Source organism: Ambystoma mexicanum, chromosome 3q (assembly GCF_040938575.1).
Source record: "Ambystoma mexicanum isolate Mex_15411 chromosome 3q, UKY_AmexF1_1, whole genome shotgun sequence".
NCBI lineage: Eukaryota > Metazoa > Chordata > Amphibia > Caudata > Ambystomatidae > Ambystoma > Ambystoma mexicanum.
In genome coordinates, this window is record NC_090926.1 from 1237227403 (window position 1) to 1237241266 (window position 13864).

Genomic DNA, 13864 nt, shown 5'->3' on the forward strand with positions numbered 1-13864 from the left:
TCTTGGAGTAGTTTATCCAAGAGAAGGTATTTAAACCTTAAGAGAAATCCAAAGGACTTCTCTGTGGCACTGCGTGTCACAGTACAAAGGTGATGCCTATGGAGTTTGTCAGACTCCAAAATCAGAAATACATGAGATTGAGAAAAAGGTCTCTCACTCAGGATTAAAAATGAAAAGTCCGTAAGGCCTGCGGGTCTCTACGGTAGAAGGGAATTAGCACAGAAATGTGATTTCTTAACAGTCTAGGGTAAAAGGTTTGAGCAGATTTGTATTTTTTTTTTTTGTGTGGGTTTGATGCAACCAGACCACCTTCTTTGTGGTGTGGGTATTGGGGGGTGGGGGCGGCTGTGTGTGTGTGTGTGTGTGTGTGTGTGTACGTGTGTACGTGTGTGTGTACACGTACATACAGGGAGGAGTTTGGAGGGGGGGCCAAACAGGTGAAATGGATGCCACCAGCCTAGTGTTGATGATCGGTTTTACACAGGTGAAAGTCCCCTCCAGCCTAGTCACATGACTGGTAATGAGATCACATATAACCATAGCCACACTCTTGTCTGGCTTTGGATTAAGCCTTTGTGGGAGAAAAATAGTCCTACAAAAAGTACAGGAACCACAACATTTTTACAAAATGGACTATGTATGGGGTTATAAACAAGCTGGTGCCAAAGGTAATTTTGGGAACAGAACAAAAAATGGAACTGTCTTGTAGCTCTTCCGCTTAGTACATGAGAAACTTCCACTGGCAACTGATCATAACCATCAACACATTTAAATAAGCTTTAATAACTGCCACCTGTGCCAGTAAGGTGCAAGTGATCACATCTTTGTTATACTAATGTATAGCCCGAACATGAGGCTGGTCCAGGTATGTTCCTCAGTACTTGGGAGCTGGTTTTCTCAGGCATGAACCCTGTGAAATCTTATGTCATCACCTGAAACATCACATCTTCTTTTTTTCTATGCAGCAAATTAGCCAGCACCAGGAGCAGTTCATACAGATGCTGAATGAGCCTGTGGGAGAGCTGGCAGATGTATCTGATGTGGAGGCGGAGCTGGGGGCGATTGGAGAGGAATCATCCCAGATGAACTACATTCAAGTGACTCCGCAGGAGAAGGAAGCCATAGAGAGGGTGAGGAGGTGCCATGCATAGAAAAGATGTCTTTTAGTAATTGTCATTGGGGGATGAGTGGTTGAAGGGGGGGCCTCCTGGACCAAGCAAATCTCACAGCTGTTGATGCGTCCAATGTGAAGTGTCCCAATCTGTTATTTTAATGAGAGAACATTAAAAACTATAAAAGTTTATTAGTTTTCATGTGTCGTTCTCACTTTGCTAGGTCTGTAGTCCTTGTTCCACATGGTGGCAGCACCCCCCAAACCCCCTCCCTCCCGTATGCGTAAAGAGTTATCGGATGTGCAAGATCTGCTGGAAACAAAGTAATTTGTGGAGAGGTTTCTCAAAACTTTCAAAACATTACCTGCTTTCATACTTTGTCACAAAGGTGCTGCGGGGGAATCTTTTTTTACGCATGCTAAGCTGAGGAGTTGGGTGGGCTAGTAGGTGATAAGCTGGGTTTGAGGGGGAGAGAGGAGATTCTGCCGATGCTCACATGTCTCGTCTTTCCTTTTCAGCTGAAGGCGCTAGGCTTCCCTGAGGGCCTGGTCATTCAGGCATACTTCGCATGCGAGAAGAATGAGAACTTGGCAGCCAACTTCCTCCTCAGTCAGAACTTTGATGATGAATAACGAAAGGATTCTTTTATATATATTATATATATATATCTTATTTAAGGTGCACAGAAAACATTAAAGACAAGGAAAAAAGAAACCAACACCCATAAGGGAAGAGACTTCCCCAGCCTCCCTACGGGTCCCACCGTGTGCACTGCTGGTGAGAAGAGGTGTTGTGTCAACAAATATACAGACCTTGCTGACAATAGTATCACCTGCTAGGGTGGGTGCCTCCTGTTTCACACTTTATTTGGGAGTTAAGAGGCTTTGCAAAAATGTTACTATTTTTAGGTGTTGGCTCCTTTCTGCAGCAGGTAAGATGACTGCCCGCTCGATAACCAGTGGGTATTGTAGCCTTTGGCATAGCATTTTATGAACTAGGCTCTTCCGTCCGCCCAACTCTTGTATAAGACTGCTCCCAATTCCCCTGCATTATTTTGTCATATTTAACAGCATGGCAGAGTCTTGTTTTACAGGGTGTTGTCACCCCCCCCTCTCTACAGATCAGAAAAAGTTGATGCAAAAAGAAACTCTTTAAAAAAACTTTTTTTTCGTTTGCATGGTTTCTGTTTTTATTTAATAGCCCTCTGGATTTGGGGGAGTAACCAACAGGCTGAAATGTACTGCTAGGCAGTTCCCCACCCTTTCAGGCTTCAGTTGTTCAGGCCACTGGTGTAAAGGTCTGAACCATAAGAGAGCAAAGAGCACATTTTCTTTGTGTTAAATGCAACTAAAATCTTTCCAGTTGACAACATGGTGGAAAGTGATGTCACCAGGTGCTGCATTCTTGTTGACTGGAGTCTGACATTTAGCATTGCCCAGTTTCTGCTGCTGGAGGATGTGCTTGTCTATTTTTTAATTGGGTGTGGGAAAAGGAATGGATTTTGAACATTTACATTGAAAGTGTGCTATTTCACACCTTGTGCAGCTTTTGAAAAACAGTTTAGTTACAAACAAAATGGGTATTCTTGTTTTCATTTATGCACTTGACGTGCTGTTGGGGATGACAAATCAGTATTTATGGGGGCAGGGGAGGCTCTTGTTGGTGGGCAGTTTGTAAGTGGCATGATGGTGGGATTTGCATCTCTGACCAGTGTTGTCATACTTCAGAGTGTAATGTCTTTTTCAAAATGGTTTGTGCTGCAAGTGTTTTTGCTCTGCTAGCTTAGGTTCATGCGATTTTGCTTTGCTATAGACCGAGTTGTGTTTATTGGTCATGCTCACTCATTTATGACTTTGAGGCTAGGACAACCAATTTGCACTTAGGGAAGCCACATAGATGGGAGCAAGCACGCGGGGGGGGGGTGGGGGGGGCAGAGGTGGTGGTGGTGGTGGTGCGGCAGAGGTGGTGGTGGTGGTGCGGCAGAGGTGGTGGTGGTGCGGCAGAGGTGGTGGTGGTGTATTAACCGCCAACACTTGTGCAGCTTCATGTAAAATGGAAGGGTAGCAGGCATGCTGAAGATGAAGCGGGCATAAGAGCAAGAGGCATGCAGTACTGGGATTCAAATGTGGCGGGGGGATACAGGGGTGTGTTGCTGGGCACTGGTGGAGAGTCAGAGCCTTTGCTGGGAGTGGAACCAGTGCACATGGTGCAAGAAGAGCACAAAAAAAATGAAAGCAAGACCAGGGCCGCACCATTACTAAAGGAATTCTGGGAAACTACTGGCTAAACTTGCCTGGAATTTCTGAATTGTGGGAGGCTGAGGCTTAATGACCATTCTGAAACAGGTGCCAAGTTTGGGCATGCAGGTATCAAAACCGTACCCATCGCTCCGAAATTTGTCAATACTACAATGTCTGGTCTTTTAACTATTTAGTCTGTTATCCATTGGGAGTAGTTGGATGCCTTGCTTCCTATGTGTTCAAGTTGATTAGTACTCTACACTCTTTCCAACTGTCTCTCCTAAGTATGGCAATTTACTGTTCCTTTTCCAGCCCAGGACCTTTTTTTGTTTTTGATATCCGTTTTTATGCCTATTCTTTGCATTAGGCTAAATGAAAATGCTTGTTCTCCAGCATGGGGTCTGGCATGGATTCACATGCTCATGAATATTCCCCGTCGTCAGGCTGGGAATCCTCGGTAAAGAAAAAACCAGTATCAGTTTCGTTTCTGATCTGTCTTTCGTAGTAATAACCAATCACTGGTCTCTGCGTCATACTGACCACAGCCAATGACTGCCCTCTACCTAAGCACCGCCTCTGGCAGCCATCTTCAGATTTTTACCGCACGTTCATGTGTTGGGATCCTCGTGCTATTGCTCTCGAGCGTTAGTGCTATTTTTTTCGCGCTTTTTCAACTGTGTGTTTTGCGGCAACATGTCGGAACGGACCATGAAGGACCGCCATCAACGTCTCGCCAGCTGGCTGGAGGGTAAGAGCCCGTCTGGCGAGAAGAAGAAATCTGAGCGGTCTTCTAAGACCTTTGAGGGCGCCCCGGCGACGGGGGCCCAACATAAGGCCAAGCACCGCGAGTCCGCTGGCACCGGGAGCGCCGAACGGTCGGGCTCTACGGGCGCCAGGCAGGGCGCACCCTCCCCGGCACCATCAACCACGAGCCAACGCTCTGGGTCGGGTAAGAGGAAGGCCGAGCACCCGGCGAAGCTCCTGGAGAGACCCCGGTCGAGCTCTAAGGCAGAGGAGGAGCGTGGCAGTGCCCCCTCCCTCAAGGATAAGGCGGTGAGCGCACCTAAGGTGGTGAAGGCCTTGATCCATTCGACCAAGCCCTCTATCGAAACGGTCGCGGCGGCCCTGGCCCAGCCTGTGGAGGCTGCACCAGTGGTGGCGGCCTCGGGGCCCAGAATCTCCCTGCCTCCTCGGAGGGAGTCTTCTTTCGTGCCCATCGATAGGACCCCCGTGAAACCCTCCGTGGGGAAGAAGGGGGGGCAGGGCGTCGTCGTAGACTCGGCCTCAACCTCAGAAGAGGAACTGATCGAGGTCTTAAGCCACGGCCTAGGCGTGGAACAAGACCAGCCCGTCGGAATGGGCCCCGACGCAGGTGACGAGGATACCGACGGGGCCCCTGCTCGCCCGTCGGATTCCCCTCTGCCAGCGCCGCAAGACAACTCAGCGGCCATTTTGTTGGCTATACAGTCCTTATGCTCCGAGATAAGGACGAGACTACCGTTACCGACGGAGGAACCTCTCCCGTCGGGGGATCCAGAACCGGGACCTTCTGGTGTTCCCCCTACCAAGAAAAGAAGGATCCATCCACCGCCTCCTTTTCAACCGTCGCGCCCCGTCCAGCCCTCCTCCCCGTCCACCCGAGGGGATGATACGGGGACTGACACGGCAGCGACGGGTACGGACGACGAGGCATACGACGAGGATTTTCCGTCGTCGCCTCCCACCAGGGCTTCTCCGCCCGGCGAGATTGGATCGTTCCACTCAATGATCGCCAGGGCATCCGAGCTTTTCCAACTCTGCCCTGAGGAGAAGAAAAAGGAAAGCTTCCTTTACCAACGGCGCGAGGCCAAGAGGAAGACGGTCCTCGCAGTGCCTCTGTTGGACGACATTTGGGATGAGGGCCTTTCCCTCCTCAAGAACCCTTCCACGACGCCAGCGAAAAGAGACCGGTACGAGAAAAAGTACCGGGTCCCGGACTCGGCCCCCCTATGCCTCCGGGCGCAGCCTACCCCGGACTCCGTCGTCTCCGCGGCAGCCAGGAAGAAAGCGGGGGGGGGTGCGGCCTCCACGTCGACTTCCCCGCCGGACGGCGAGGGAAAGAAATTGGATGCCATGGGACGCAGAGTCATCTCGTCGGCGGCGACGACGATTAAAGCGGCCAACGCCTTGGCTATCGTGGCCCGCTACGACAGGGAACTCTGGTACAAGATAGCTCCCCTGCTGGATTTTCTGCCGGACGACAAGAGGGCGGAGGCCCTTGAGATCCTGCAGGAAGGTGAGGTGGCCTCGGACCACGCCATCACCGTGGCGACGGACATCGCCGACACTGGGTTCCGCCAGATGGGCAACGGCGTTTGCCTTCGACGTCGCGGATGGCTCAAGGCTACGGACTTTCGGCAGGACGTCCAGACCAGGGTCCTGGACATGCCCTTCGACGGGAACAACCTGTTTGGGAAGACAGTGGACGATTCCCTTCAGGCCATCAAGGCGGATACTGAGACGGCCCGGGCCCTTGGAGTACTGCAGCAACGGCGGACGCCCTTTCGGAGCGGCGGAGGCAAGGGCGCCTCCAAAGGTTCCGGCGGCGGTTTCGCTTCCTACCGTCAAGCGGCCCGCTCGTCGTCGCAAGAGGCCTACAGAGGACGAGGCAAGTCTGGCGGACCCCGCCGTCGTCGCCAAGGAGGCCAAGGCGGCAAGGCCGCGTCCAAGCAGGATTGAACCGGCCATGGGGTCTGGCCCCCACCGAAGCACCCCGGTGGGAGGCCGGCTGGCGGGCTTCGTCAGCGTGTGGGAGTCCATCTCCACCGACCGTTGGGTGCTGGACGCCCTGGCCCGGGGCCACGCGCTCGAGTTTCAAAGAAGGTGCCCGCGCGTCCCCCCCGTGGCCAGGAAAGAACTTCACGTCCCTCAACTTCTCCTGGAGGTAAAGGCGATGCTCAGAAAGGGCGCCATCGAACTCGTCCCAAAGAGGCTTCGGGGCTCCGGAGTCTACTCGCGTTACTTCCTCGTGAAGAAGAAGACGGGAGGATGGCGCCCCATCCTGGACCTGCGACGCCTGAACAAGTTCATCAAGGCGCAGAAGTTCCGGATGGTCACCCTCCAGCACGTCCTGGGTCAGCTGGAGGAAGGAGACTTCCTATCGTCGTTGGATTTGGAGGATGCCTACTTCCACATTCCCATCCTAAAGGGGCACCGAAAATTCCTCAGATTCGTGGTCCAAGGGCGTCATTACCAGTTCAAAGCCCTTCCCTTCGGACTACGGTCGGCACCCAGGGTTTTCACCAAGTGCCTCGCACCGGTGGCGGCGCAGCTGCGCCGCGAGGGGATTCACGTCTACCCCTACCTGGACGACTGGCTCATCCGCGCCAAGACGAGGGAGCTCGCCGTGGTCCACACGGCAAGGACCGTCCAACTCCTCACGGACCTGGGATTCTCCGTGAACTACGCCAAATCCCACCTGGTGCCCGCGCAAGTCGCACTGTTTCTGGGAGCGAGGCTCGACACAGTGTCCCTTCTGGAGGAGAGGACCAGGACCATCTTGGGCAAGGTGCAACGGATGTTGGTGGCCGACGCGGCCAAGGTGAGGTCCATCAAGTCCCTCCTCGGGATGATGTCTTCCTGCATCTACCTCATTCCCATGTGCAGGCTCCGGATGCGCCCGTTGCAAGAGTTCCTGGATGCGCGCTGGATCCAGACGACGGGCAGCTTCGAGGAAAGGATCAAGCTCGACGAGAGTTTCCGACGAGCGATACGGTGGTGGGGCACCCGCGCGCATCTGACGGCGGGCATGGACTTCCAGACCCCAGCCCACCAGGTGACTGTGACCACGGATGCCTCCCTAGAAGGGTGGGGAGCGCACACCGAAAATCTGCACGCAAGGGGACTCTGGCTCCCGACGGAGAAGTCCCTGCATATCAACGTCCTGGAGCTCCGTGCAGTGTTTTGGGCCCTCAGGTCCTTCCTTCCGTCCCTCAAGGGCAAGGTGGTGAGGATCTTCACCGACAACACCACCACCATGTTTTACATCAGGAAACAGGGCGGAACCAGGTCCCCAGCGCTGTCCAAGGAGGCGCAGGACCTGTGGCATTGGGCCGTCGCCCAAGGGATTCTTCTGGTGCCGTTTCATCTGGCAGGGATAAAAAACACCATCGCCGACTCACTCAGCAGGGAGCTGCGCTCGTGCCACGAGTGGGAACTACGGCAGGATCTGGTGGATCGCCTCTTCCGACGGTGGGGCACACCCCAGATCGACCTGTTCGCGACGGCGACGAACACCAAGTGCCGGAGGTTCGCCAGCAGGTTTCCCCAGACGAGGAGCATGGGCGATGCTTTCTCGTTCCCCTGGGGGGGCCTGTTCCTCTACGCGTTCCCTCCCTTGCCTCTGCTAATCCGGCTCGTCAACCAGCTCAAGAGGTCACGGTGCAGGATGATCCTCGTCGCACCTGCGTGGCCGAGGCAGATATGGTTCCCGGACCTTCTGGACTTGTCGGCGTCCCCGCCAATCAAGCTGCCGGCGGACGCGGATCTACTCTCCAGGGAAGGAGGTGCCATCCTCCACCACGACCCGAAGTCGCTGAACTTGCAGGCCTGGCTCCTGCAGCGCTAGAGTTTGGAGGATACGACATACCGGCCGATTGCAGAGAGGTTCTTGCAAAGGCCAGGGCGTCCTCGACTCTTAAATGCTACGGACACAAATGGAAGAGGTTCTCTGTCTGGTGCCACGCACAGAAGATTAACCCTCTACGGATTACGGCTCCCCAAGTGCTGCCGTACCTGCTGACGCTGGCCAAAGCTGGTCTGGCACACGCGTCCATCAAGATTCATCTTGCTGCGATCTCCCGTTACACCAGAACCACGGGCCGGACGTCCTTGTGGTCTCATCGTCTGGTGAAAGAGTTCATGAAGGGACTGTTCAGATCGTTCCCGCCGGTGAAGGCTCCGGCCCCGGCGTGGGAGCTCAACGTGGTGCTGACCAAACTCATGGGACCTCCGTTCGAGCCTCTGCACTCGGCCCCGTTGAAGTTTCTATCGTGGAAAACAGCTTTTCTCGTGGCCATCACCTTCGCACGACGAGTGGGAGAGATCCAGGCCCTTTCCTGCAAGGCCCCGTACTTGACTTTCCACGACACGAGGGTAGTGCTCAGGACGCACCCCTCCTTCATGCCCAAGGTACCGTCGGACTTTCATCTCAACGAACCCTTGGTGTTACCTGTGTTCTTCCCGTCGCCTTCGTCGCCGGCTGAGAGGACTTTGCACTCGCTGGATGTAGCTAGAGCGCTGAAGTTCTACGTGGACCGCACGAAAGGTTTTCGGAAGACGTCACAACTCTTTGTGAACTTTGGACCTGTCAATCAGGGGAAGGCTCTCTTGAAGGCTTCCATCTCCAGATGGCTCTCCGGCTGTATCATGTACTGTCACCGGTTGGCAAACCGACCGCTGCCTGGCCGTCCGAGAGCCCATTCCACCAGAGCGATCGCAGCTACCACGGCGTTCCTATCTGGTGTGCCCCTGCTGGACATATGCAGGGCTGCTACGTGGAGGTCGACGCACACCTTCACGAAATTCTACTGCGTCGACCGGGATTCCAGGGAGGAGTCCAGGGTCGGCCAAGCAGTGCTGCGCAACCTGTTCGCCTGAGGTGAGCCTGGTGAGGAGGTAAGATGCTTAATGTTGAGTTGATGTGATGCTTAATGTTGAGCCTTTGCCACCTCCCGTGGTTGTGCATGTGTGTACTGCTATGTATTCTTTATTCATGAGCATGTGAATCCATGCCAGACCCCATGCTGGAGAAGGAACAAGTTACTTACCTGTAACTGTTGTTCTCCAGCATGGGTCTGGCATGGATTCACATGCGAACCCTCCCGCCTACCCCTCTGCGGCTCTTCACTTGGTCATACTGCCACTTCACGTGCTTCCAAATCTGAAGATGGCTGCCAGAGGCGGTGCTTAGGTAGAGGGCAGTCATTGGCTGTGGTCAGTATGACGCAGAGACCAGTGATTGGTTATTACTACGAAAGACTGATCAGAAACGAAACTGATACTGGTTTTTTCTTTACCGAGGATTCCCAGCCTGACGACGGGGAATATTCATGAGCATGTGAATCCATGCCAGACCCATGCTGGAGAACAACAGTTACAGGTAAGTAACTTGTTCCTTTTTGTTTAGTGGGCAAATCGTGTGTGTGTGTGTGTTTTGATTTGTTCCCTGCAGTATTGCTAACGTTTTGACAGTATTATCTGATTGATATTCTCTCCCCAGTGCTGCACTGATAGAAGTTTCTTCTGCAGTGCTGTCCTGTCCAACAAGTGTTCAATGCAATGCATGACTACACAGGCAGCAAGCCATTTGTTGAATTGTGAGTGTGTGGCAGTTAAAGGGGTAATTGCTTTGACCTTTGCTTTAAGTGTCCTGGGCACCACTGGCCCAGGTGAGCCCAGGAAACTTAAAACCATAGTAATGGCAATTATAAATATTACGCCTCACGCTACAATTGGTGAGAGGCAAAACCAAAGCACCAGAAAATTGTTGTGACTTTCGCTTGGAGTTTCCTGGGCTCCAAGCAAACTTCAAGTGAAAGTAATTGCAATTATGAATTACAATGCTGGCAGGCTGTAGTCTGCCAGCATTCTCTGCTCTCCTGCAGCAATCAGCAAAAGCTCCCAGTCTGGGGATTTTGCTTGATTAATGCAGTGAGAGCCTTGCTCATTGCACAACATGGAATATATATGTCTGATGTTTGTTAATCCGCTTAGAATCACATGCTGTGCATAGTCCAACATACAGTGGTCACTGCAGAGTATTGCATTTTGTTTTTTGTAATCAAAAAGGGGACGTCGACAAGGTGTGTCTGTAACACTATCCCTATAGTGGGGTGCATTGTACCCACAATCCCTCACGTGTCGAGGTCCCTCAGTTAATTTATTTCTACCCAGATATTGGCCGCCTTAATGTGGAGCTCCTTCGAGAGAAATTTCAAAACATTTACTTGATCCTTTGGTCGTTATCTATACATTACATTACATCCCTCCTTCGACGGCGAAGCTGTTTCACTGCCGAGTAAGAAAGTCGATGGTGGTGACTTAGACGGAGGAGATCCTTCGGTGGTGCCAAACACGTGGCTTGGCCTCTCTGGCCTAAGACAGTAGGGAGGGTGGGGGTCATGGGACATTTCTTCTACTTCTAAGAATGCCTTTCTCTTTCACCCCCCCTTTCCTTCGGGGTCGTTATCACTCTTAATTGTATCCTCAGCTATGGAGAGGACTCTGTTTAGATTTTGCCCACGCTGTAAGGGCAAATTCACATGGAAAGATTAGCACAAGCGGTGTAACCGTTGCTTACCCCTCGACCACAACGAGGAAGGCTGTGCGGCCTGTAAACTTCTACACCCAAAAACTTTAAAGGACCGCAAGGTCAAGAGGTGGGCAGCCTACGCTATGTCTAGAACTGATTCCTCACCTGCCGCCGCCAAGTGTGACGAGGACAGTGATAACCCGTCCTCCGTTTCGGAAGTTGTAGACCTCTCTAAGGAGCGTACCCGCTCCTCAGCGTCTGTCCCCAGCCCTGACAAGTTCGGCTCACGCCCTACTTATGGGGATGAACACCCCAGCGACGCTGACGAACACAGAAAACATAAGCGCACAACCCACGGCACTTCTTTGTCAAAGATGAAGAAAGCCCTAGCGCCAACGGAGACGTCGGGCCCACCGGCGTCCTCCACTGACCGTAAGGGTTGCAAGCCCGCCACCGCAGATGCGACTGGCCTACCTGCAGACAAGGGCGCTACCAGCAAAACGTAAGGTAAAGGAAGGTATTTATTCAGTGTACTTCCTTGTACCCAAAAAGGACTTAACCATGCACCCTGTACTAGATCTGCGCCCAGGGAACAAATTTGTCAAACCTCAAAGGTTTTGCATGGTGACCTTACAGGAAGTAATCCCCCTGCTTTCACAGGAGGATTACATGACAACACTGGACATGAAAGATGCATACTTTCATATTTTAATGTTGCCAGTGCACAGAAAATACCTCTGGTTCATGATAGAGGGCAAACACTACCAGTTCAGAGTGCTACCCTTTGGCATAGCGTCAGCGCCGAGGGTATTCACTATACCCTTACCTCGATGATTGGCTCATAACGGGATTCTTACGAGGTATGGTTCTCAAATACCCAAAAGACTGTAGACCTTTTGTTCCAACTGGGCTTCTCCATCAACGAGAAGAAGTCCAGCCTAGACCCCAGCCAGATCAAACAATTCCCAGGGGCTCTAATTCAAACAAAGCCCCTCCAACGAGAGGGTCCAAAATATGCTGTTTCATATCCCTCAATATGTGGCCGGTCGAGAGGTGACGGTACGCAAAGCAATGCGTTTGCTAGGAATGATGACGTCCTGTATATATTTGGTACCTCGCGCACCTGTGCATGTGCCCAATGCAAGAGTGGCTCAACAGCCAGTGGTGTCAGGCCAGCGGACAATGGGACGATCTAATGGTGGTCTTGCAGGCCTTGGTTCTCTCGCTACGGTGGTGGTCAAAGGAAAACCATGTAATAGGGAAACCATTTGCCACCCCCGAAGTGGAAGCCACTCTAACCACAGACGCATCCCTCAGAGGATTGGGGGGGCTCACCTATCCCATCAGACTGCACATGGAGTTTGGACTCAAGAGTGTAGCGTCCAAACACATAAACTTGCTGGAACTTCTAGCGGTCTTCAAAGAACTGAAGGCTTTCCAGGCACACCTGCAGGGGAAGACAGTGATGGTCCTCACAGACAGCACCACAGCCATGTACTACCTGAACAAGCAAGGGGGCACGCACTCTCCAAGCTGTCCCAGAACATCTGGAAGTGGGGTCTCAAACACATGTTCCTGTTGCCACAACATGTACCAGACGAACTCAGCAGAGACTTCCATCTGCCCGCATAGTACGAATGGCGGTTAAGAGAAGACATCGTCTTTGATGTTTTCACACAATGGGGATTCCCAGAAATAGATCTGTTCGCAACTCTGGTAAGCTCCCAATGCCTAGATTACGCCTCCAGGTACCCCCAGACCCGATCCAAGGGGAACGGTCTCTGGATAACATGGTCAGGGAAATTAGTTTATGCTCCACACCCCCCCCCCCCGACTCCCCTTCTCAACAAAATAGTGCACAAGATGCACCAGGAACCAGTCACCATAATACTAGTGGCCCCTATGTGGGCCCGACAGCCATGGTTCGCTCACCTGATGGAGATGTCTCTATCTCCACCGGTGAAACTACCCTGCACGTACAACATGCTGTCACAGGACAGGGGCAAGACAATACACCCATGCCCACAGACCATGAACTTAGCAGCCTGGCTCAGAGAATTTGGAGATTTACAGCTCCCTCAAAGATGCATGGACATTCTTAGGGAAGCTAGAAAACCTAACACTCGTTACTGCTATTCTAGCAAGTGGAAGAGATTCGGCATCTGGTGTAGAAATAAAAGCATCAACCCCGTTGACTGCTCTCCCACACAAATTGTTCTTTACCTGACAAACTTATTAGACTCAGGATTGGTCTTTAATTCTATTAAAGTCCATCTAGCTGCACTTTCCGCATACACCACTTCTCAATACAAAATGTCATGGTGGAAAGTCCCAGTTATTATAGCTAACCCAGTTCCTGGATGGGACCTAAATGTGGTACTTACCAGGCTTATGGGCTCACCCTTTGAACCCATGCACAAAGCATCCCTTAAGAACCTCACTCTTAAAACTACTTTCTTAATAGCGATCACCTCCATTAGGAGAGTAAGTGAACTACAAGCGCTCTCTATACTAGACCCCTTTGTAACAGTTCACAAGGATAAGGTGGTTCTATGCACACATCCTAGGTTTGCACCAAAATGTATTTCTAAATTCCATGTCAACCAGTCAATAGAACTACAATCCTTCAAATTTTGGAGAAAAGAGCCTGCATGCACTAGATGTGCGCAGAGCCGTCATGTTTTGTATGGAAAGGACTAGACCTCTGAGAAAGACTAATCAGCTCTTTGTCTCGGTGGCTGCAGGAAGAGAAGGAGATGCAGTTTCAAAATCCATTTTATCTAGATGGATTGTCCAATGCATCACTCTGTTACACTCTTGCTAAGAGAGAACTACCCTTCATGCCAAGAGCACATTCTACTTGTGGCACTGGGGCTTCCATAGCATTCATTGCAAATGTCCCTCTTGAGTCCATTTGCAAAGTGGCAACCTGGAGTTCTGTACACACCTTTACAAAACACTACTGTCTAGATGCCCACTCTAGATCTGATTCCCAGGTGGGACAAGCAGTATTAAGACATCTTTAGTCTACTGTTCCTTCTCACAACCCACCTCCAACTCCGGGTACTGCTTGCTAGTCTATGCACATCATGTGATTCTAAGCAGATTAACAAACATCAGAAGACAATGCATTGCTTACCGTAAAAGCATTTCTGATGGTTGTATCTGCTTAGATTCACATGCGCCCACCCTTCCTCCCTGCTCGGCTGGAAGGAACCATA

The 13864-nt window shown here is 51.8% G+C and overlaps 1 protein-coding gene across 1 annotated transcript in view; it reads left to right on the forward strand.

Annotated features, from left to right (window-relative positions):
- RAD23A (RAD23 homolog A, nucleotide excision repair protein) overlaps nucleotides 1-2285 on the forward strand; it is a 245568-nt gene extending 243283 nt beyond the window's left edge. The window contains exons 8-9 of the mRNA XM_069604181.1: nucleotides 966-1130; nucleotides 1631-2285. Coding sequence (XP_069460282.1) covers nucleotides 966-1130; nucleotides 1631-1744 — 279 coding nt within the window. The 3' untranslated portion in view covers nucleotides 1745-2285. The remainder of the gene's footprint in view (nucleotides 1-965; nucleotides 1131-1630) is intronic.
- The last annotated feature ends 11579 nt before the right edge of the window (nucleotides 2286-13864 follow it).